The sequence below is a fragment of the Hippopotamus amphibius genome, chromosome 11 (genome assembly GCF_030028045.1).
Source record: "Hippopotamus amphibius kiboko isolate mHipAmp2 chromosome 11, mHipAmp2.hap2, whole genome shotgun sequence".
In the NCBI taxonomy this organism is placed as follows: domain Eukaryota; kingdom Metazoa; phylum Chordata; class Mammalia; order Artiodactyla; family Hippopotamidae; genus Hippopotamus; species Hippopotamus amphibius.
Window position 1 is genome coordinate 37,525,738 of NC_080196.1, and position 23,016 is coordinate 37,548,753.

The 23,016-nt window shown below is 37.1% G+C and overlaps 1 protein-coding gene and 1 pseudogene across 1 annotated transcript in view; both read left to right on the plus strand.

Annotated features, from left to right (window-relative positions):
- Positions 1-23,016, plus strand: part of KIF6 (kinesin family member 6) — a 363,044-nt gene that overhangs the window by 97,498 nt on the left and 242,530 nt on the right. The window contains exon 6 of the mRNA XM_057698188.1: positions 7,509-7,638. Within this exon, the coding sequence (XP_057554171.1) occupies positions 7,509-7,638 (130 nt within the window). The remainder of the gene's footprint in view (positions 1-7,508; positions 7,639-23,016) is intronic.
- On the plus strand, positions 16,940-17,277 carry LOC130831381 (costars family protein ABRACL-like; annotated as a pseudogene).

Consider the following 23,016-nt stretch of genomic DNA (forward strand, 5'->3'; position numbering starts at 1 on the left):
TAGTTATCCATTCACATACTGAAGGGCATCTTGGTCACTCCCCAGTTTTTGGCAATTATGAATAAAACCACTATAAATATCTGTGTGTAAGTTTTTGTGTGAACATGAGTTTTCAGCCTCTTTGGGTAAATACCAAGGACCATGAATGCTAGATGATATGGTAGGAATATATTTAGTTTTGTGAGAAACTACCAAATTGTAGTGACTGTACCATTTTTGCATTCCCACCAGCAATGAATGAAAGCTCTTGTAGCTCCACATCCCAGCATTTGATGGTGTCAATGTTCCAGATTTTGGCCATTCTAATAGGTGTGTAGTGGTATCTCATTATTGTTTTATTTCCATTTTCCTGATGACATATGACATGGATCATCTTTTCATATACTTATTGGCCATCTGTATATCTTCTTTTTTAAAACAAAGTTTTATGTAAGTGTACTTTATTTTTTTTAATATTTATTTATTTATTTATTTATTTATTTATTTATTTATTTATTTATAGGCTGTGTTAGGTCTTTGTTGCTGCACATGGGCTTTCTCTAGTTGCAGCAAGCAGGGGCTACTCTTCGCTGTGGTGTGCAGGCTCCTCATTGCTGTGGCTTATCTTATTGTGGCTCATGGGCTCTAGAGTGCAGGCTCAATAGTTGTGGCACACAGGCTTAGTTGCTCCATGTCATGTGGGATCTTCCTGGAGTAGGGATTGAACCCGTGTCCCCTGAATTGGCAGGCAGATTCTTAACCACTGTGCCACCAGGGAAATCCCGTATATCTTCTTTGATGAGGTGTCTGTTAAGGTTTTTGGCCCATTTTTTAATTGGGTTGTTTGTTTTCTTATTGTTGAACTTTAAGAGTCCTTTATATATTTTGGATAACAGTCCTTTACCTGATGTGTCTTTTGTAAATGTTTTCTCCTAGCCTGTGACTTATCTTCTGTTTCTTTAGACATTGTCTTTTAATTTTAATGAAGTCCAGCTTATCAATTATTTCCTTCATGGATCATGTCTTTGATGTCGTATCTAAAAAGGCATCACCACACCCAGGGCCATCTAGGTTTTCTCCTGTTATCTTCTAGGAGTTTTATAGTTTTGCATTTTACATTTAGGTCTGTGCTCCATTTTGAGTTAATTTTTGAGTGGTGCAAAATCTGTGTCTAGATTCTTTTTTTTTTCCCTGTGGATTTCCAGTTGTTCTAGAACCATTTGTTGAAGAGTCTGTCTTTGCTTCATTATATTGTCTTGGTTTCTTTGTGAAAGATCAGCTGACTATAGTTATGTGAGTCTATTTCTGGATTCTGTGTCCCATTTCACTGATCAATTTAACTATGCTTTCACCAATACCATACTGTCTTGATTACTGTGGCTTTATAGTAAGTCTTGAAGTTGGATAGTCTTGGTCCTCCAATTTTGTTCTTCTCCTTCAATTTTGTTTTTGCTATTCTGGCTCTTTTGCCTCTCCATATAAATATTAGAATTATTTTGTCAATATCCACAAAACAACATGCTGGGATTTTGATTGGGATTGCATTGTATTTATAGATCAAGTTGGGAAGAACTGACATCTGGACAATATTGAGTTTCCCCATCCATGAACATGGAACATCTCACCATTTATTTAGTTCTTTGATTTCTCTCATCAGAGTTTTGTAGTTTTCCTCATACAGATATTGTGCATATTTCATTAGACTTATACTTAAATATTTCCTTTTTCAGGTGCTAAGGTAAGTGGTTTTGTGTTTTTAATTTCAAATTCCACTTCTTCATTGCTAGTATATAAGAAAACAATTGACTTTTGTATGTTAACTTTGTATCCTTCAATGTTACTATAATCATCTATTAGTTCCAGGAGATTTTTTGTCAGTTCTTTCAGGCTTTCTGCATAGATCATCATGTCATCTGTGCACACAGACATCTTTGTGTCTTTTTTCCCAATCTGTATACATTTTATTTCCTTTTCTTGCATTATTGCATTAACAAGGACTTCCAATGTAATGTTGAAAAGGAGTGGTGAGAGGGGATATCCTTACCTTGTGTCTGATCTTACTAAGAAAGCTTTGAGTTTCTCACCATTAACTATGATGTCAGCTGTAGATGTTTTGTAGGTAGTCTTTATCAAATTGAGAAAGATCCCCTCTATTCCTGGTTTACTGAGAGTTTTTATCATGAATTTGTATTGGATTTTGTCAAATGCTTGTTCCGCATCAATTAATATGACCATGTGGTTTTTCTTTTTCAGTCTGTTGATATGATGGATTATATTGACTGATGAACCAGCCTTATGTTGAGCCAGCCTTGTATAATCCCACTTGGTCTTGATGTATAATTCTTTTTACACATTGTTGGGTTTGATTTGCTAATACTTTATTGAGGGTTTTTGCATCTATGTTTATGAGAGATATAGTGTAGAGTTTTCTTTTCTCGTTATATCTTTGTCTGGTTTTGGTTTAGGGTAATGCTGGCCTCACAGAATGAGTTAGGAAGTATTTCCTCTGCTTCTCTCTTCTGAGTGAGATTGTAGATAATTGGTATAATCTCTTCCTTAAATATTTGGTAGAGAACCTAGTGTTTTTTAGTAGGTTAAATGAAATAACTCAATCTAAAGTGTCACGTGATTGGCTGTATTTTTCATCATCAGTAAGAAGATATAATATTAGATAAAACAAGAAAAAGATATCTTTTTCAAGCTACTAGAAAGAGTTTTCAAAATATCTCAATAGTGATATTGAGAAAAGTATCCATTACTTTTAGTCCATTCTGTCTAGGTTAAGACCAAGACAAAAATTCATTCCAGATTCATAAAACTTTCTTAAGTGATATGTTTCAACTATTTATATTTTATAACAGAAGAAATCTTTTAGACTTTTAATCAATCTAAAGAAAATCTACCTTTGAAATTGTTTAAATGCGAGAAGGAGGGCTCCCCTTACATATTTCTCCTAAAAATGTACATTTTCCCTTCCCCAAAATCTTCCCTGAAGAGAGCTTCTGAAAATGTGTTGATGTAGGGGGGAGAAAAGGAGTTTGAAAAGTGCTGAACTAGAGAATATTGTCTTTATTGAATTGAATGGTGGGGCTGTGTTCACAATATGTGAGATATATTCAGCTATTTAGAAGAGCCTGATGGACACCCTCCCATTTTCATGAGGCCTGCCTGCTATTGATACTGTTCTAAGTCAAGGTAACTAGACTGGGCTACCGCTCATCTGTATGGCACCTTCATGTGATTATTAAAAGGCACCCCTGCCACCTGTTGGAAAGTGGTTATAATATGCTGATGTTGTTAGAAGACACTTTACTGCCCCTGACAGACATGTGTCATAATAAATCTATAGACTCATGATGTGAATTGCACCATCTTGAACATGGTGCCATTGTCCAGTGCTTGACCTGCACCATCACATGGGGCACTTGCAAGTAGAAAAAAATAATAGAAATCACCATAGCAATATTTGTCTATAACATGAAAATGAGAAACCAGATTCATTGTAGTAACTCCTGGAAAGTCCCAGTTCAGCAAGTTGGTGGTATTGGAATGTTATAGAGGTGGGATATAGGGTGGGGAGGGTTCTTTCATTGATGGCTTCCATTATTGGGAACAAGAGCTTGGCCATTGCTCTTTATATGTCTTCCAGTCAGTTAGAAAGCCTAAAAATTCCAACTACTTAGCCAAATGGAAAAGATTCTCTGTTTACAGAGAAAACACAAAGCTTGCTTCTTCCCCATCGTTAAGCAGGCTGAGTATACTTAGCAGAACTTTTCCACTTAGGGGTCCAAGTTAAGGCTATCAGTGACTTTTTGCTTGAAACCTAAACATTTTAGAAACATTTTGTAGAGAAAACTATTCACAGGCCGTTTCAAAAAAAGAATCAATAAATAGTTTGGGGGGTTTCCATCTTGGAATTAAGATGTTTATTTAAGAAACTCCAATAAAGCCTTCTTTCAAGCTATGAAAATTGTAGTCGGAATCGAGTGGTGGACTAAGGATTCAGGAAATAGCTATTGATTTGTGAGAAAGCTGGGGGGTGGGGAGTGGTGATGGCGGGGGTGGGGGGTGGGAGGTCGGGGGTGAGGGAGTGGGGAGGACGAGGAAAGGAAGCAACTTGAGGAGAACCTTTCGCTAATGATTCTTATTTCCTCCAACTTTGAAAAGCTTTCCGCCAACAGCAGAGTTTAGATCGTTCTCACTCCCAGATTAGCTGACCTAGGCAAGAGGCAGGACTCAGCTCAGGCTGTGCTTCTCTGAGCAAAGGCATGAGAGTGGGTGGGGCTGACACATTGGTTGCCAGGTGGAGCGCAAAAGGGATTTTTGATGAGGGCAGGCAGGGCAGTAAGGGAAGGTCCAAAGCCTCATGCCCAAGGGATTGGGCAGAAACCAGGAAAGAATCTGAGAAGAACTGGCAAGGGAGACCCTGATTGGAGAAAGTTGCACCACAGAAGATTCCAGCAAGATGCCAGATGTGGAGCCTTTTCATTAAAGTGTGCCCACAGATGAGCCCGAAGCAGGGAGCGAACCATGAAAGAAGCCAAACTAAACTGGACACCAACCTGTCTTTTTATTTACTTTTCGAAACCTCCACGGGCAAGAAATCAGAAAGTTGTGAGGAAAACAGTATCAGAAGAGAGCCAGAGAAATGCCTGGTGATGAGTTACAAGAGACGGCTGAGAGTTCTACACAGAAAAACTGGAAGCATGTGCAAATTGTATTGTGATCAAAGTGACAAAGCTGGACAAGCACCCAGAAGTAAATATAGAAGTGTGATAGTTCTGAGGTAGGCACATTGCAGATCAAAGGCTCTGAATGATTTTGAAGGAAGAAAGTAGCTTAGCCAAATGCTGCTGCTGACATTTCACACTTCCTACCTTATGTTTCTAACTATTCTTTGTAAATATAATCCTAAATCAGTAACTTATTTAGGTTGCCTAATGAATGACCATTATTAGAATTCTATACGTGCTTGTTTTCTGCATTTTTTATTTCAGTGAAATAATGGTGAGTTTATGTATGATATATCATTTAGATTTTTTTGATTCAGCAATGATATAAACCTTATGAATGTTTAGGAAGATCCATAATCCCCATTTGAGCTTTCATTATTGTTATGGTTCATGGGTGGCTTAGTTTACCCATCAGCTGCATGGTCAGGGAGGTAGAAAAGAAACTTCCCATGGAAGGACAAGCTTTTCAAAATTCACAGGGACCTTGCCTATTAGTAGATATGGCGCCAAGTGACTTCAGCTCTAGCCAATAAAATGAGCAACTCTCCCCTCTGGGCTTGGGGTGGAGGTGGGTGGAGAGTAAAGATAAAGAAACCAGAAACCTCCTCCCCATATGTCCACCTTGTGTGGTCATTGAAGATAAAGTCAATGGCTTCAACCTTGGCTGCACGCTAGAGTCACCTGGAGCCTTTACAGATTCTGATACCCAGTCCTCGCCCCAGAACAGTCAAATCAGAATCTCTCAGGAGGACACCTGGCACCCGTGTGTTGTTTTGTTTAAGTTCCGCAGGCAATTCCTGTGTGCAGCCAGGGTGAGAGCAACTGGATTACAGAAGACAGTGCAGGTGCCTGGCATACTTTTGGTGCCCAGTGAGTGTGAGCATCCTCTTCTTTGAATTGTTTCCTGCCCCCCCCCCCCCACCTCTCCCTTTTCTGAACTCGCACAGAATGGTTTTGTGTCAGACTTAGTCTTACAACATTTATCACAGGTGACTTTGCCTCAGAGTTGGAGAATTTGTTTTCTTCCTCATGTCGAAAAAGACAGAACTCACTTCTTTTCTCATTTCTAATATAGTCTCATTACTGATTTCATGCTTTTATCTTCCTTCCAATATTACTGAACTTCTTTCACCTTTAAGACCTAGAATCTGTGGATTTAGGAAGAATTCTAACTTCTGTGTCCCTAGGGATTGAATCTGGCCAAACCTTCTCAAGCATATCAGAAGGATCAGGGTGGAAATAAAGCTTAAAGAATAAAGGGAGTTCCTAAAAATAGAGCATAATTCATCTATTTCAGTTAAAAATGCCTTCATGTTTTCCAAGCATTTTTTAACTCAAGCATTTTTAATGAGCTCACTTATGAGTCTTGTTGAAAACTAAATAAAATACACTTGTTTTCATTAAGGGAAGAGATTTTTTTTCATCTTAGTTGGTATTGTTGAAGGAGACAAAAAGGAATCCAAAACTTGGCCACAGGCTACATTATTAGTGACATATTGATCACAGATGTGCTGGTAGAGCTACATTTTCTTCCTGCAATTAGTATTTTATGTGCCCACAAATTACATATGAAAGCCCAGATAACCTCTTTACCAAAGGGAAGGCTGAAAAATTATGCTCTTTGAAAAATCTTCATTTTTAAGGTTTTCTAAGTTTGTTTTTGCCAATAGGCAAGTAACACATGTCAACTTGCTAGTTGTACTTTGAAGGGAGAAATGTGCTAGATGATGCCAACCTTTATCTATTATCATCAGTTCTGAATGTTGTAAGCAAGGGCAGATACCTGGAGATGCACTTGCAACATTTGTGAATTACAGATTTCCTTTCCTCAACGATTTTTAAGAAAATCAAGAAGGCAAAACTCAGGAAGCAGAAGGGAACTCTCTTTAGTAACTTTATTGCTTGAATCTGTAGGTCTATGAAGCAAGACTGTGAGGAGTTTAGCCAAAATATTTTCGGTTACAGGAAGTCCTAACAGGACTGTAAGGAGAGTATTGACAAGCCAACTCTCAAAACCGGGTTAGGATTCATCTGGGAGGAAGTGGTGTTGGCACCAGCATGCCCATTGAGGCAGTTATAATAGATGAACATTATTCCAGACCTAAAGCTCTTACTGTAAGGATTCAGTGGAAGGAAAAGTGATGTTGTAAAAGAAAAAAGGTCAAGAAACACACCTGATGGACATAAAAATAATAATTACAAACTAAAATTTTATTATGAGGCTTCTTGAGAATTTTTAACTCACCTTGATAAGAAACCTAGACAAGGGAATAACTCCTAGAGGGATAACAGACGCCTCAGTTTTCATCATATTTAAACTGATGAGCTAACCAGTTCAAAATATCATGTAAATTGAAAGGGATATGAAATTGAACAAAAGGGGAAAATTAGAAGGAGAAGAATTAGTGCATTACCTATGTAAGAAACTGAATTATGACATAGAAAAAAACTGTATAGCCAAGTTTTCTGATATAGGTAGAAGGTTATCTATCTGCATTTTTAATTCAATAAGAATATGTATTTTAAGATGCTTTGGGGATCTGATGATTACCAAGACAGATGACTTTAAGTCAGGAGCTTGTAATATACTTTTCAGCCCCAAAGCTATTTAGTAGTACTGTCAAGGGAATGTCAGTCTTTGATGCTAATCCAGTACTGTCTGGTGTCTTGTGTACTATTTGGTTTTATAAATTCAAGATGTCATACATACAGCTTTTAAAAAAGAAACCTGTAAGAAAGGCTTGAAGTTCTTTTCATTCTCAAAGTGCCTTGTGTTGTTGCTTCCCATTACCCTAGGAAAGTGACAGTATTGGAGGACCCTGATCAGAATATCCACCTGAAAAACTTGTCTCTTCATCAGGCAACCACGGAGGAAGAAGCTCTGAATCTGCTTTTCTTAGGAGACACCAACAGAATGATTGCAGAGGTAATAAGCTTTTCTCTGCAAACTGTTTTTTGCATGTTATAAGATAAATAGAATTTTAGGGGCAGCAATGACTTTAATCTCATCCCAATCTCATGTTAGGATAAGGAAACCTAGATCCAGAGGATTGAGGAGACTTTCCCAAGGTCTTCCAGTTAGTTAATGAGCAGCAACTAAAATCTAATCTCTTTTAACTTTATATTTTTCAATTTTCTACAAATTTATTTGCAGCTAGTCAATGACAATTCATCAAAAATATGGTACTGATGAACCCAGTGCTAGGACAAGAATAAGGATGCAGATGCAGAGAATGGACTGGAGGACACAGGGTCGCGGGGGCGGGGGCAAAGGGGAAGCTGGGATGAAGTGAGAGAGTAGCATAGACATATATATACTACCAACTGTAAAATAGATGGCTAGTGGGAAGTTGCTGTATAACAAAGGGAGATCAACTTGATGATGGGTGATGCCTTGGAGGACCAGAACGGGGAGGGTGGAGGGGAGTCGTGGGAGGGAGGGGATTTGGGGATATATGTATAAATACAGCTGATTTACTTTGGTGTACCACATAAGCTGGTACAAGAGTGTAAAGCAATTATATTCCAATAAAGATCTTAAAAAAAAAGGAAACATTTAATAAATTAAAATAAAAAGTCTTAATTATAGGAATTTTTGCATAATTTTTGAAACTTAAAATACATAGTTCATTCTTCCTAACCTCCAGTCATCCATGTATTTGGCATATGTTTACCTATCCATCTATTTTCATGTATTTTAGTGAATTAATATTTATAAAGAATTTAGAATAATGCATGAAACATAGAAAGTGCTTATGCATTTGTAGCTATTGTTGGCAGATCCAGAAACACTGCCGTGGTGTGTGATATAAGTATATCTCAGTGCGATATTGGGGATATACTTATACTCAAAACTGTTTGTTGTTATTCTGATGTTCAGAACTAACTGGGCACCTATATTTTACCTGGGAGCCATAGGCTGGAGCCAGGATTGACCCAGCTCAGTCATTGGCGCTAACCTCAACCAGTTCCTGATTGGAGATGGAGGGTCACAAATGTCTCATCCAGCAACACTACAGTGAAAGGAATTAAGTGGTGGTGGTAGTGGTGGTGGTGGTGGTGTGGAAACAGTTCCCCAAGTGAACAGCTTACTGTGATCACGGGCACTTTTCTTTTTAAGCCACGCTCCCCAGGTTCTGTGTTCTACCTTGTCTCTGATGACAAACAATAGGTAAGGACCGTAAGCTGGGAGGAGAAGTAGTCTGAGAAAGTCCCCCTCGAGTGCCTTCTTTTCTGCCTCATTTTCACCCTCTGGAATGCACCGCCTTAAATACAAGATAGATAAATAGAAAGAAAAGTCAGGTAGTGAAAGCCTGGTGTTGACATCTGTCATTGTGTTGGGATGTTGTTTTACTAGTTCTGCATCAGTACTTTTCAATAGACTAACTTAAATAAGTTGAGCTTAGGTGCCACATATAGTATAGATTTAAGGACCCTTAAATTATTATTTTCATTTAAAGAAAGTTGTACATAGGTTTTAATTTCAGAATATCTTCTTTTGTTTACAATGTTTTGCATTTGTGTATTGCTTCAACATTTTGCCCATATGATCATCCGTGATGCTCTTACTTGGCATAATAATTGAAGAGAAAGGAATAAAGGCAGATTAAGAATTAGGGAGTGTAATAATGAAAGATTTAACTTACCCCACTAAAATTCCTCCTCCTCCATACGCAGTTTCATAAACAGCAAACCGAGAAGTACAGTCTAGAGATGGGTCCTGCCCACCAATGAAATATGAAAAAGAGGGAAGGTAGATCCACAAATGCTATTGGAAAACACATGGGCAAACCTGTCCCTGCCTCACTGCTAAGCTTCTTCCTGAGGTGACTCACTCATCACTAGAGGATTCTAGGCCTCATCCTCACAACTACATCCCCTCATCTTGAATGAGTCAAAAAGGGCTCCTGGCCCCGCTTCACCATGACCTCTATTGGCTAAAAAGCTTGGCCATTTGCTATTTCAAAGTTATACCTTAATTTTAGCTGACTGCATCTTTTCAGACTATTGTTTTGCTAAGTTTTGAGGACCTTAAGCTTCCTTTGTACAAGCTTATCTGTCATGTTCGACCACCTTACAAAATTCCAACAGTCTCTTCCTGTTATTTACTGTTGAGTGTTTAACAATAGAATAAATAGCTGAAAGCTGAAGAAGTCCAATTCTAATAATGTTGGTTGTGCGTTACTTTAAAAATTTATTCGTTTTTTTTTTTCTTGTGTGATGGCTGATTTCTTTTCTTTGGATGTTTCTGTGCTTGGTTTTTATTTTTTTCTTTGGTAATAGCTACCATGTTATATCGAGAACCTGCTCAATAGACTTGGCATTGTTGTAGATACTTTATATATGTATATATTATTTCTGATTCTTATTTTATAGGTGAAAGCTAAGGCTCAGAGAGTTAGACTGCTTGCCCAAGGTCACACAACTAGTAGGTGGCAGAGCCAGGGTTCAGCTCCAAGTCTGACTGTTTCAGAAGCTTATATTCTTTCCTTATACCGCATTTCACGAGTACAATAATCAAATTGACATATGTCAGATTTTTCAAGTGAGGATACATTTCTGAATTATTTAAAAAGTATAGCAAGTATGTAGCACTTCAGTTTCTCTCTTGAATTCATTGAAAGCAAATACATAAAAATATAAATGAAGAGTAACTGTCAATCCCTGGAAATACTTTACTGTTCAGAGTCTCCAGAGAGGCATGTTTTAAATTACAACTGAGCTGTCAGAATGTAATTTGTCAGCACAGAACGAGCTTACCAGCATAAAAAGAACACACTAATCATTTTTTTCAAAAGACGAGGTTCCCAATTTCCCATTTACACAGAGAAATCCAGAAACTGTCATGGTAACCAGAAAACATTTGCAAAACAAAGTCTGAATATGGGGACCTGAAGTGGAGTGCTCTTCCCTTTTAAGTTCTCTACCAATAGCCAGCATTTTAAGGAAAAGTTATTAAGAGTAGCTTCATCCTCTTCCTATTTTTAGAACTTGCTTTTAAATAATTTCTGTAATCCTACCAGTGTTTTGAATAAAACCTGATTATGTCTCTGGGGTAAATTTTTTCAAAAGCTGATTTGCGTGCCAAAGGGAGTAAGTATTGTAAAAGCTGAACTGTGTTTGACCTAATGTCAAAGCCTGCCAGTAGCAAGTATGACTTGGTACCTTCTTGTCTTATCATTAAAATGTTGCTCTCAATTAGTCAAATCTAATTGAACAAGACATTCCACATTTAATGTTAGGCCCTGCACAGTCCCATTGCTGGAACTGTTTGCTCACCCCCACATGCAGTCTAGAGCACTCTGTCCCCAAGTATGTATGGCCCAAGGATAACTTGTATTAGGATACCCCATGGTGGTCAAAAGACAGTTTCTTGGATCTCATATCTGATGGATAGATTCAGAATCTCTGCAGTGCAGTCCAGGAATATGCATTTTAGCATTTTAAATGTGCTCAGTCTAAACTTGGGGGCAGTGTGGGTTTTACCATTAAGAAGCTGGTTGAAACCCACTCCCAGAGAAGCATGTGATTAGGTCCATATTCCGCACCCTCACCAACATCACAGGATTTGAAAGTTCTGTCAGTTTGGTAGGCCAAATTATTTTAACTTGCATTTTTGATTACCAAATTATTTTTTATCTTTATTGGCCATTTGCATCTCTGTTTTTGTTTATGTCTCCTACGTGTTCTTCTCTTGGAGTGTCAGGGAGGTCTGGTTGATTCGTTGACTCCGTGAGGGCTGGCACTTGGTCTTGTTCACATCGCCGCACCTAGAAACAAAGCCTGATATATAGTAGGAGCTCAGCAAATAATTATTGAGTGAACGAACATTAAAGATAATAACTTGTGCCTTTGTCATATATTTAGCAAATATTTTCCCACATTTTATAAATTTTCTTTTAGTTTTCATTTCTTTTTTTTAATATAGTCAATCTTTTTATTTTATGATTTCTCCTTTGTGTGCCATGCTTAGAAATACAGTAGCTCTCTGATGAATAATTCTATTTATTAGAAAGTGTCTTGTTTGGAATTGAAATCTGATGCCAAGTTGCATCTACTCCGTTGTTCACAGTTTGGCCTGGGACGTGGAAGGGGATGGTCATCCTCAGGTCGGCGTGGATTTTATCAGAGGTTTCTGGAGGTTTTATGGGGATTTCACCTGGATCTTGACTGAAGCTGTCCTGAATGAGCAAAATCAAATGCTCCCTCTAGGAGCAGCCTCCACTGATCAGAGTGCCATTTAAGTATTCATTTTAGGGAGTCATAATGTTGCTCCAAGTGAATAATTAGACTAACATGGCCTTCTTTTACAAGCCACTTTGTAGGAGAGAATAGTGTTTGGGGTCCTTTCTACCAAAACTTCACAGTAGTGTCTATTGTGGGATAAATTTTCTCACCCTCTCAAATTCCTGTGTTGAAGCCCTAACCCCTAGTACCTCAGAATGTGATCTTATTGAGAGATGGGGTCTTCACAGAAGTGATCAAGTTAAAATGAGGTCATTAGGGTGAGCCCTAATCCAGTATGGCTGGTATCTTTATAAAATGCGGAAATTTGGAGAGAGACACACATAGGGGGAGAGTGCCATGTGAACAAGAAAACAGTCATCTACAAGCCAAGGAGAGAGGCCTGGAATGGATCCTCCCTTTACAGCCCTCAGAAGGAATAACCAACCCTGCCAGCACCTCCATGTGGGACTTCTAGCCTTCAGAACTGTAAGATAATAAATTTCTATTTGTTTAACCCAACAAATTTCTATTGTTTCTAGTTTGTTGTACTAGGAAACTAATATGGTGTCCAAATAACCTGGGATATAATTTCTTATATGATTGGTATCTGGTGTTGCTCTTGACCTTGATGAATTCAGGAGCGATAGTATGCTATATATAGTATTACATTTGGAAAGACCCTGCAAGTATCAGCTAGCAACTATTTAAAGACAAGAAGACTGTAGTCCTGTTCAACTCTAGTCTCTCAGCCCCTGGCAACTACGTAGTTGGTAGGTCATTCATTTTTTAATTTTTTTGTTGAATTGATGTGCAGAAGAAGACCTGGTGATTTCAGGAGAAAAGATCTGCAATCTCAGGCCCAGAATTGGGGGTGATTTTATGGTACCTTGAGTGAGTACAGAGTACATCACAGATGACTTTGACGTTTTAAAATTTAAAGTGCAAAGACAGTTGAGAGACAGGCTGTGAGTGGAGTTAGTAGGTTTGTACAGTTACTGGACAGCTGTCATTGGACACATTGTCTACTAACACGAGGACAGCACAGGAAGGAAAGAGCAGCTTTACTGTGTGCTTGTGTTTGTTAACAGCTCTCTAAGCCTCGACCTCCTTGTGTAGTGTGTATGGGAAACAAGAGGATTTGGGTTGCAATTAGTGTTCCAGAATCATATTCCGGCAGACCATTAGAGAGACACTGAATAACACATCCTCACAGATTTCCATTGGAAAGATATATTAGTTGTATATAATTAACAAGTATACTCCAAGATTTGTGATCCTGGGAAGAGCAAAATACTTAACAGGCAAAATCCATTTCACCCTGCTCTTATTATAATGAGAATAGCATTCTTTTAGTATTAGGTCCCAATAGGCAGCTAGAAGCCTTAGCAAAAGATGTGTTGACAATTCTTACTTCTTCCCTTATCTACTGTATATATGTTAGCAGGTATAGAAAGAAGGGGACTTAAATTTTGAGCATTTAATATATTCCAGGCATTTTTCTCCCTCTTTTTTACATTTTGTGTGTGAGAAATACGCAGTCTTTCTTAACTAGTGATTCTGTCTTATAACGTAGTTTGCATTCTGCTCTCATCTAACCTGATTAGTGGTATTGCATGAACCATGAGTTTCAAGTCTAAAACGTTTATTAAAATAAATGAAGTGGTACGATGCAGCCATTATTAGAATATTAAAATGTATTCACTCCATATACATAATTAGAGAAACACAATCTTTTTGGCTATAAAAATTTAGCTCCTGAGTTTCTTCTGATCTTTAAAATTCTAATTTCTGATTAAATAGCAGAAGAAAGTAATTTTAACTCTACTCCTGTTACTGAAATTCACCAACAGCAACAAAAAATGAAAAATAGAAGGGGAAACGCCATCTTCAGTGAAATAAGGAAATAGCCATAACCTCAAACCATGAGGAAATCTGCCAAATACTATGAAATTTGAATTATGGTGAGGGAGGGTGCTGAGAGCCAACATATATCCTCCAACCTCAGGCAGGATATGGTTTACCCTTAAAGAAAGGGTCACAATTCTGTCACAATTCTTAAATGCAAATCCAGTCATCTTCTGTTTAGAGTGATGAGATCTAAGAACATAGACAAGTCTGATAGGGCAATATTATTTAGATATTCATTCTACACTCTAGACGGTTAGTCCAAAGAAGAAACCTAAAGATAAGCCATTTTTATGGTCACTGGTTTAGGCTTATGGCCAATAAAGATGGTCTTTGGTGAGTGGGATTCAAGGAGTTTGTGACTTAAGGGGTTTTGCCATCTCAGACTTTTTAGTGCAAAAATTTGAGAAAAGTATGTGCTCTTAAGGCTAAGAATGAAACGTACAGAGGAAATGTACTCAGGACACAAACTGAATTTGAATATTCCCTTACCCATCTCCCAGACTACTCTCTAGGAAAAAGATGGACATGCTCAAAGGTGAAATTATCAGAAGGAAAATAGCTAAAGATCTTTCCATGTATATGGAGTGTAGGGGCGGAAAGCAATATACATTTGAAGACTCCTTACATTAGGAAGCAAGGCAGTGTACTTCATAATCTTAAATATGTTACCTAAATGCAATCTTTGTTTTTAAAAAATAGCTTACAAATATAGAAAGTTTCAAAGAAAAGATTACAAGACAAGAAAATAAAAGCAAGCTTGAAGAACTCAGAAATGAAAGAGAAGAAGGCCATTATAGAGATGAAAGTGCCATTAAGTAGCAAAAAAGAAGGAAGAAGAAAAGGAGGAGAAGGAAGACAAGGAAGAAGAGGAGGAACTGTGGCTGAAAACTAACTAACGATATTAAACCTAATGAGAGAAGATGATAGCTAGGAAGAGAGACGAAGGAGAAACCAATTGTGAATAATTAGAAATCCTGAAGCAAAGAGTGAGGGCAACAGGAAAACATGGATAGAGAATGAGAGAATTTTCCTAAAATCTGGAATTACTTGAATCTGCAGATGAAAAGGACATGCTGTGTCTAAGAAAAAATTGAAAGAGCTCAAGTCCAAGATAAAATCTATCGAAGTTACTAATTTCCAAAGCTAAATAAAGAACATTATCGACATCCTGTTAGAAAAATGCAAGCCAGCTGTGAGTGAAGATTTTAAAAAGTTTGTTCTTGAACTTTTCCACAGTAATATTCAGTGCCAGAAGACAGTGGAACAAGTTCTGAAGCAAGGATATTGTGTCCCATTAATTTTATACCCAGCCAGATTTTCAAGTTGTCCTTAAAAAACAAAAACATCAGACAAGTATTTTTAAGCATGTGTGAATTCTGGAAGAAAATGAACCGAGGGATCCTTTTTAAAAATTGCTTGACAATCAAGTCTAACCAAAATCAAATGAAAGAACGTGGGAACCCAGAAGCATTACAAAAGGACTGGTGAAAAACATTGAATTTGTTTAAATATAGACATAAAACTAAACAACTGTGTAAAGAAAATATAAACCTTGAAAATATGAATTAATAATAAATGTAGCACAAATTTGGGGTTAGAAAGTAGAGGAGGGATGGCATTATAAGTGAGCTAATTTCCTTATATTTAAAAGCAGGAAAGGAATAGATACTGTCTAAATGTCAACCATGTAGTTAAAAAACATAATGACCCAAGTCCTTTAATTCCATGGGTTTTCCTTAATTCTAAAGAGAAAAGATATACATCTCTTACTATGAAAAAACATATATCTGAAGCTCACCGATTCCTTGTTTTATTTATTTATTTTTCTATTAAATTCAAATAAAATTAAATTTAATAGTTTTCAATTAAGAATAGTATGTGTACTATGCTTTTGTTTTGGTAAAATACTTCTATAGGTTCTTCTATTTGTGCATAGGTATTTAAAATATCTAAACAGGGACTTTTTCATCAGGGACCACTGATGGTACAGTGGTTAAGAATCTGCCTGCCAATGCAGGGGACACGGGTTCGAGCCCTGGTCTGGGAAGATCCCACATGCCATGGAGCAGCTAGGCCCGTGCGCCACAACTACTGAGTCTGTGCTTTAGAGCCCACGAGCCGCAACTATTGAGCGCACGTGCCACAGCTACTGAAGCCTGCATGCCTAGAGCCCATGCTCTGCAACAAGAGAAGCCACCACAATGAAAAGCCTGCAAAACACAATGAAGAGTAGCCCCCACTTGCCGCAACTAGAGAAAGCCCACGTGCAGCAAGGAAGACCCAACGCAACCAATAAATAAATAAGTAAATTTATTAAAAAAAAATAAAATAAACAATTTTTATCAAAATTAACATTTTTATTTGGGGGGAGATTTTCACTTTCATCTTTGCTCTTTTTTGTGTTTGCATTTTTAAAATAATGAGTGTGGTAGGATTACCAGTGCTTACCAAAACTGCTGTGTATTCCCTCTGGCACATGCTTCCTTGAAGTTAAGGGAGTTCACTTGCTGTAGCCAATGAAATCTGGATGAAAGAGGCATGTTACTTTTGATTTGAAGGCTTTAAGAACTAGTATGAAGTTCTCCTTAATCTCCTTCCCTTTTGTGGCAAACCCTGAAGCTTTAAGTTGGGGCAGTGGCCTTAGGAGATGGCAGCACCCCCACCAGCCTTGCTGGTGTCAGATATGGAGCAGAGCCACCATTTAACAATGTTGGAGAAATAATATGAGTAAGAAAGAAACCTTAGTGATTATTAAGCATCTGAGATTATGGTGCTATTTGTTAATTTGCTACCATATTATAACTTGGTCTATCTTGATAAATGTGTGTCATTTTACAAAATAATAACTCATTATTCTTCATAAAATTCAAATGTAGCATGGCTTTTTCAATAAGAAAACAATGTTTATGTTAGTGCTATATATATCATTTATTTTCCAAATGGGTTTGAAGCAACTTACAATATTAAAACACATAAACCTGGACAAAAAAAGTCAAAGAGGGAAAAAAAATTAAAGGGAATCTTGATTTAAAATAAGACAGATGGCTCTTCCTCTCCAGTGCGTTGAAGAAGATAACCAGTCTGAACCGACGCTGGCCCCAGTTTTCTCGGAAAAGAAAAGGAGGCCGAGAGGCAGCAATGAATGTGGATCACGAAGTTAACCTCTTAGTGGAGGAAATTCATCGTCTGGGTTCAAAAAATGCTGATGGAAAATTAAGTGTGAAATTTGGGGTCCTCTTCTGAGATGACAAATGTGCCAACCTCTCTGAAGCATTGGTAGGAACTCTCAAAGCTGCAAAACGAAGGAAGATTATTACGTATCCAGGAGAACTGCTTTTGCAAGGTGTTCATGATGATGTTGACATTATATTGCTGCAAGATTAACGTGGTTTGCGTAGCTTTGTTTATTGTTTTTTGTTTGTTTCTGGTAAACTGGAATATTAAGTCAAAGGACAAACACATGAGCATACTTAATGTATTTTTATAGAACTTTGTAAACAAAAGGAGACTTATTTTAGAAGTCTGTCCTTTTTTGTACCTTGAAAGCCAATTTATGTATTACACTGTAAAATAAACAAAACCTATTATTATTCTCAGGAATCTGGTTGGAAAATGTAGGCAATGAGTTTTTTAATGGGGGTGCAAGAGTGTTTGCCTCATAAATCATTCTTAGATTTGTGAATATATCTGTGAAGTCAAGAAGCAAACTTGAAGACCAGCTCCCACAAGGGATATAATGTTTATGTAATAAAAACATGTAACTCTTAAAAAAAAAAAGAAGAAGAAGAAGACAGATGGATATGATCGATAACTAGAATGAGTTAATTATTGCCAATAAGGACAAAATTTACCTATGATTCTTCAGGCAGACAAGTGAAAACAAGGGAAACATTTTGACATTTTTGGTTATATCGTTTTCATTGTTCAGAGAGCAAACTTACATGTATTGAATTGCAGGCAAATTGTATCTATACTTGTTTAAAGGCTCTTGTGTAACAAAATGGGCAGTGTCTTGCCTGTAACTTTGAAAGAAATACAAAGACTATATACTTCTATCAGTCTTGTATAACACCTGAGAGCTTTATGTTAAATGGCTGTGTATTTAATTGAGTGTATCAGTCAGGATCCAACAAGGAAAACAAACCACTCTGTATTTAAAACAGAGGAAATCAGTGCAGGTAGTTTTGTTTCATAGATGATGGAAGAATATGAGAAGCCAAACAGAATGGTGATACAACTCAGAGATGACCAACGACGGGAAGCTATAACAATCTGTAGGCAGGTCTCAGCTGGTAGGAGGTATTGGCAGGAGAGTGGAAGGCATGAGGAAGGGAAAAGCCAGAGCATTTCTCCCCCTGCCTGTCCTCCCAGCTGGATGCCAGCTAAAAGGGGTCTTGGGAAAATACTGCCTTTAGGACTCAGCTCTCTGTGATGTAGAGCAAAGTGGAGGAAAGGGAAGGAATGGATTGGAGGGCAAAGAGGCATAGATCAGCCCCTGAGTAAAACCATTTCTATAAGAAATTGGGATAATAATTCAGATAGATTGCTTTTGGCTTAACTTACAGTCAGGGATACACATGAGGGAAACTGGCAGGAAGTCAGTTTTGGCTATAAGAAGTCAATGTTAAGAAGAAGCTATCCTTCTAGCATTTCTTGTTGATAAATACTTTCATTTTTTGGCAGGCTGACTTTTGCATCTATTCCTTGTATTGGTTTCAAGCTAAGAGGGAGGAGACAGGGGTCTTATCAACTGCCCAAAACCTTTAGCAAGTAATGTGATCACGTTTTGGGTTTGCCATTTGGAGTCTTGCCAATTCTAACAGCAAGAGATCTTCATAGCCATAGAGAGAACTCTGGAATCTTCAAAATGTGTAGACAAGATTATTGGACTATAAAATGGGAGTAAAATAAAGTGTATAATAACTAGACATCTGTGTTTCTAGAATTCTTCCTTCAGTATCTGTACTGTGAGTGACATTGTCGTCAAATCTGTGTCCAGTACTGATCTTGATTTCTGAATTCAAACACTGCATTGATAGCTATCACAATCAATTTGACAGGGTAAACTTCCTTCATAAGAATAAAATTATTCAGATGTATATCTGAGTTCTGCTTAGTGTGTATCACTACCTGTTCCTAGTGGTCTATACACAGGATAATAAAGGGTATTTTCAATTTACTTATAATCTCGAGGTGTATAGTATGTAAAGAAAAAGGTTTTCCCAAAAGACAGTTTAAATGAACTGCTATAAATTCTTGAGAAGATCATTAGACTTTTTAGCCCCATAATATCATTTTTTTCCAATTATGTGTATGGTTAGACTTGGAAATTATTAAGCCAGACTGAATTTTAAGAGGAAGAAAAGAGAGAAAAGAAGTTAAACAATTTAAAAAATGGAACGTGGATATGCTAGACAACAAGGATGCTGTTGAGGACCAAATTTAGCTAAGATTCCTCTTGCAGTCAAGTAAAAAAAAAGGTGGGGGAACATTTGGGGTGATATATTTTCCATTGTTCAGAGAACAAAGCTTTGTCCTGGTGTTGATATGATGATACCCAGTTCAAGGATATTAAACAAGGATGATAATTGAACATAGCTCTGATTAAAGATATAGGTAAAATTCTTTTTCAGTTTGCCATATGTGCTGATTATAGCATACTTAGATTTTTGTATAAATGTGTTTGACTTTGATTTGCCAAATTTTGGGGAAATGACCCATAGGGAAGCAATCTTCTGACTCTTGATATCCAATAGAAGAAGATCGATCACTAATTCTGACATTTAATTTTCCTAAAATTTTGAAGTCAGCTAACAGATCTTTGAAGACACGAAAATCAAAAATCCATCAAATTGATTCCAGACTTGTTAGAGGGTATATATAAAGATATATAAGAAAACAAAATAAGCTATTCTTATCAGAAAGGTGAATCACAATTGCTAAAACATTCTTACATGTTTCAGATTGCTCCAAAGCTTACTTTTAAATTTTAAACAGAATTGGTGTGCCTGGTCTGTTTTTCCCTTTTACAAAGCTGCTCTGATAATACACTGGACCTAGAAATCTTGCAACTAGGGAAAATGAGTTGGATTGCTTTTCTAAAAGCCAGGTATCTTTTTTTTTTTATGACATATATGTATGTATATATGGTTTTATTTTTTTTTCAGATCTTTATTGGAGTATAATTGCTTTAAACTGTTGTGCCAGTTTCTGCTGTACAACAAAGTGAATCAGCTCTATCTAGGGTCATTAATTCCAATAGAGGGTTATCTAATTGGGGATATTTTGCTGCTAAGCAGTATGTTCTGAAACAACCTCAGTAAACATCAAGACAGGTGTTTAAAGGGTCACACGCTTAACCACTAGGTTTGGTCAGGCATCACTTTTCCAGGCTGAGTGAGTGTGTATCAAGTGTGTGGTGGGTCTCCTAACCAACCCATGTGCCATGGGAGGAATTGGATAAGAAATCATTAACCAGTCAGGGGAGGGTTAGGTAACCCTAGGTTAAGGGTGAGTTTTAACTTGAAAGGCTCAGATATCAGTCTGAGAAACACAGGGAGCTAACCTCCATGTATTTTCAGTCTTTAATTAAGTTAAAGCAAATGAGCAAAGGAACAGATCAGTTAGGATATCTGCTTAGAAAGTGTTATCAAACAAAGAGAACCAGAGTGAAAGCTGAATTCTGGATTCTGTGGCTGCTGTTGTTATTCTTAGTTGGTTTGCTTTAAAAAGTCTGAAGCATGTACATTGTATACTCCTGCCCAACCTAAGAGAGATATCCTTCACCTGACCTATTCTAAATTAGGGAAATTCTTATTGAGCTATTTCACTCCAAAATAGAGAAGTGATTGGAAAAAGAAAGGTTTTGGTACATAAGAATGGAATATAAGCTATGAGATATGACAAGAAAAAGCAAGTATTCAAAGGATCCTAGGAAATCTTATATGTAATATAGAGAAATTATTCAAATCATTGAATACTATATTTATTAACTATTTATAATCATTTTTGAAGTGATTGAAAACAGTTGAGATTAACTAAAAGTAAAAGAATTGTTACAAAAAATAATAGTATATTATGTAAAGGCAAAAATCATATTTCACATATCAATTTTTGCCCCCAAAATCAAAATTTTCAGTCTTGAAAATGGCCACACACATACAAATCATGATCAAATAATGAAAAAAAGTGGAAATTTTTGTTGATCTACCAATAAGAATGTGTGTAACAAAATCATAGAGCATCAGGATTAGTAGTTGTACATCTGCACATTCCAACAGGAAAGATGAATAAATAGGCTTTTGAAAATGCTTATCACTGTTACCCAATTCTTATTGCTATACCATTTCTTTTCAAATTTCTCTTTCAGCCTAGAAGTATCTCCTGCTCTGTAGAAAATGATTCTTGTTCAGTGAAAGAGCTTCTTAGTGTGGTAGCCCAGCCAGTGCCTAAGTGGCTTCAAGGGCTGGAGGAGAAGGAGCTTTAGCCTTCAATACAGACATGTGGTGTTTACTTGATTTAATGCTGTATTATGTAAAGCTGCAAAAGCAGCTTCAAGTACCACTCCACAAGTACATTTCTACTCCAAGCCCCTTTAAGATAGACAGTTTGGAGCCATCGTTGTCTGATAAGGCCATCTTTGAATCACCTTTATACTCCGCACCATTCTTTACACTGCAAGAAATGGGCTGACCACGAAACACTCTGTTGTAGCCTGGTGGATTCCACCATCATCCCTCACTACACTCTGTAGCAAATCCTTTACAATGTCGTAACTTTTTAAATGATAGGCATTTAAAAATCCATTTGGAACAATGGATTTTTCCAGAGTTTGGATATTAAGTATTTTATACTATATGCACAAATATTTAAATGGCCACTCTGAACACAGTAGTTAATGCCAATTGGGAATAGTCCAAGGGAATTCATGAAGATAAATGAATTTAGAGTAGGCTTATTTGGGGAGGAGGAAAAGGGCATACTTTTTCAATAAGACATACTGGCCAATACTTGACCATCAAGAGGACTTTCTAGGCAAGAGAAAAGGCAGTTGAAGATATACAGGGTAGTGGATAATAAGAGCCCTGGAATCAGGCACAAAGAGAAATTGAAACTCAAGATAGGTGTAGAGACTGGAGTCAATCTTACTGTACAAATAATTCTAATTTTTAGACAAATTATATTTCATGTATTTAAAGAGTTTGCAGATGTAGTGTCTGAATTATTTGGCAACTTTTAGAAATTATGAAGCATGCCATAGAGATTCCAAAAAACTAGAAATGAGCAAGCGTCAACGATTTAACAGACGTCTTTGAACACTATTGTGAATGTGATCCTAGGGTTACAATGATGTGTAAGACACAGTCCCTGCCTTCAAGGAGCTTGGAGTCTAGGTGAGAGGAGGTGGGAAGTGGAAAGCTTTTGTAGAGGAGGTAACCTTTCAGATAGGCCTTCAGGGAGAAGTAAGCTTTTGCTAAGCTGGAGATAAGAAAGAGGAAAACTAACTTGCATTGACCACAGACTACCAATATGATGAATCTATAAGGGACCCAGTGAGCCTGAGTTTTAAACTTCTACTCTATAGAAGGAAGTCGTTTATTCTCAACTCTGCAAAAAAAGAAAACATTTGGAAAATAACAGGTTAATATTTTTGATACCAAATCCCAAAAAAGAATCTGAAAAAGAATTATTAAATGATGGTCAATAAGCAATTAGAAAAGAGTCAGCATTGAGTCACCTTAAACTAATTTCATTCACTTTTCTGATAGGGTTATAAAAATTCATAGGTCAAGTGAATTCAATTTATTTAATAAAGTCTCTCAAAATATCCTTGGGGATATAAAGAGAAATTGAAGGTATATGAAAGTACTTGGATTGAAGCCAATTAGAAAATACCCGTGGCTATTACCTAGTGGAGTAGTAAGTACGGGTGTCTTCACGGAATGCTATTGATCTGCCTTACTCCATGTCTTACAAAGTTGTTTGGGTGAGGAGAAACAAGTTAATTTCCTTCGTAGATAGCACAAAATTGCAAAACAATCAAAATCTAGCATTATCTCAACAGATAGTAATGTTGGGATAAAAACTAATCAAATGCAGTCATCAAATAAACGAGTGTGTGTTTTTCCCAAAGAAATTCCATAGCATGGGTAAAAGGCTGGAGTAAATG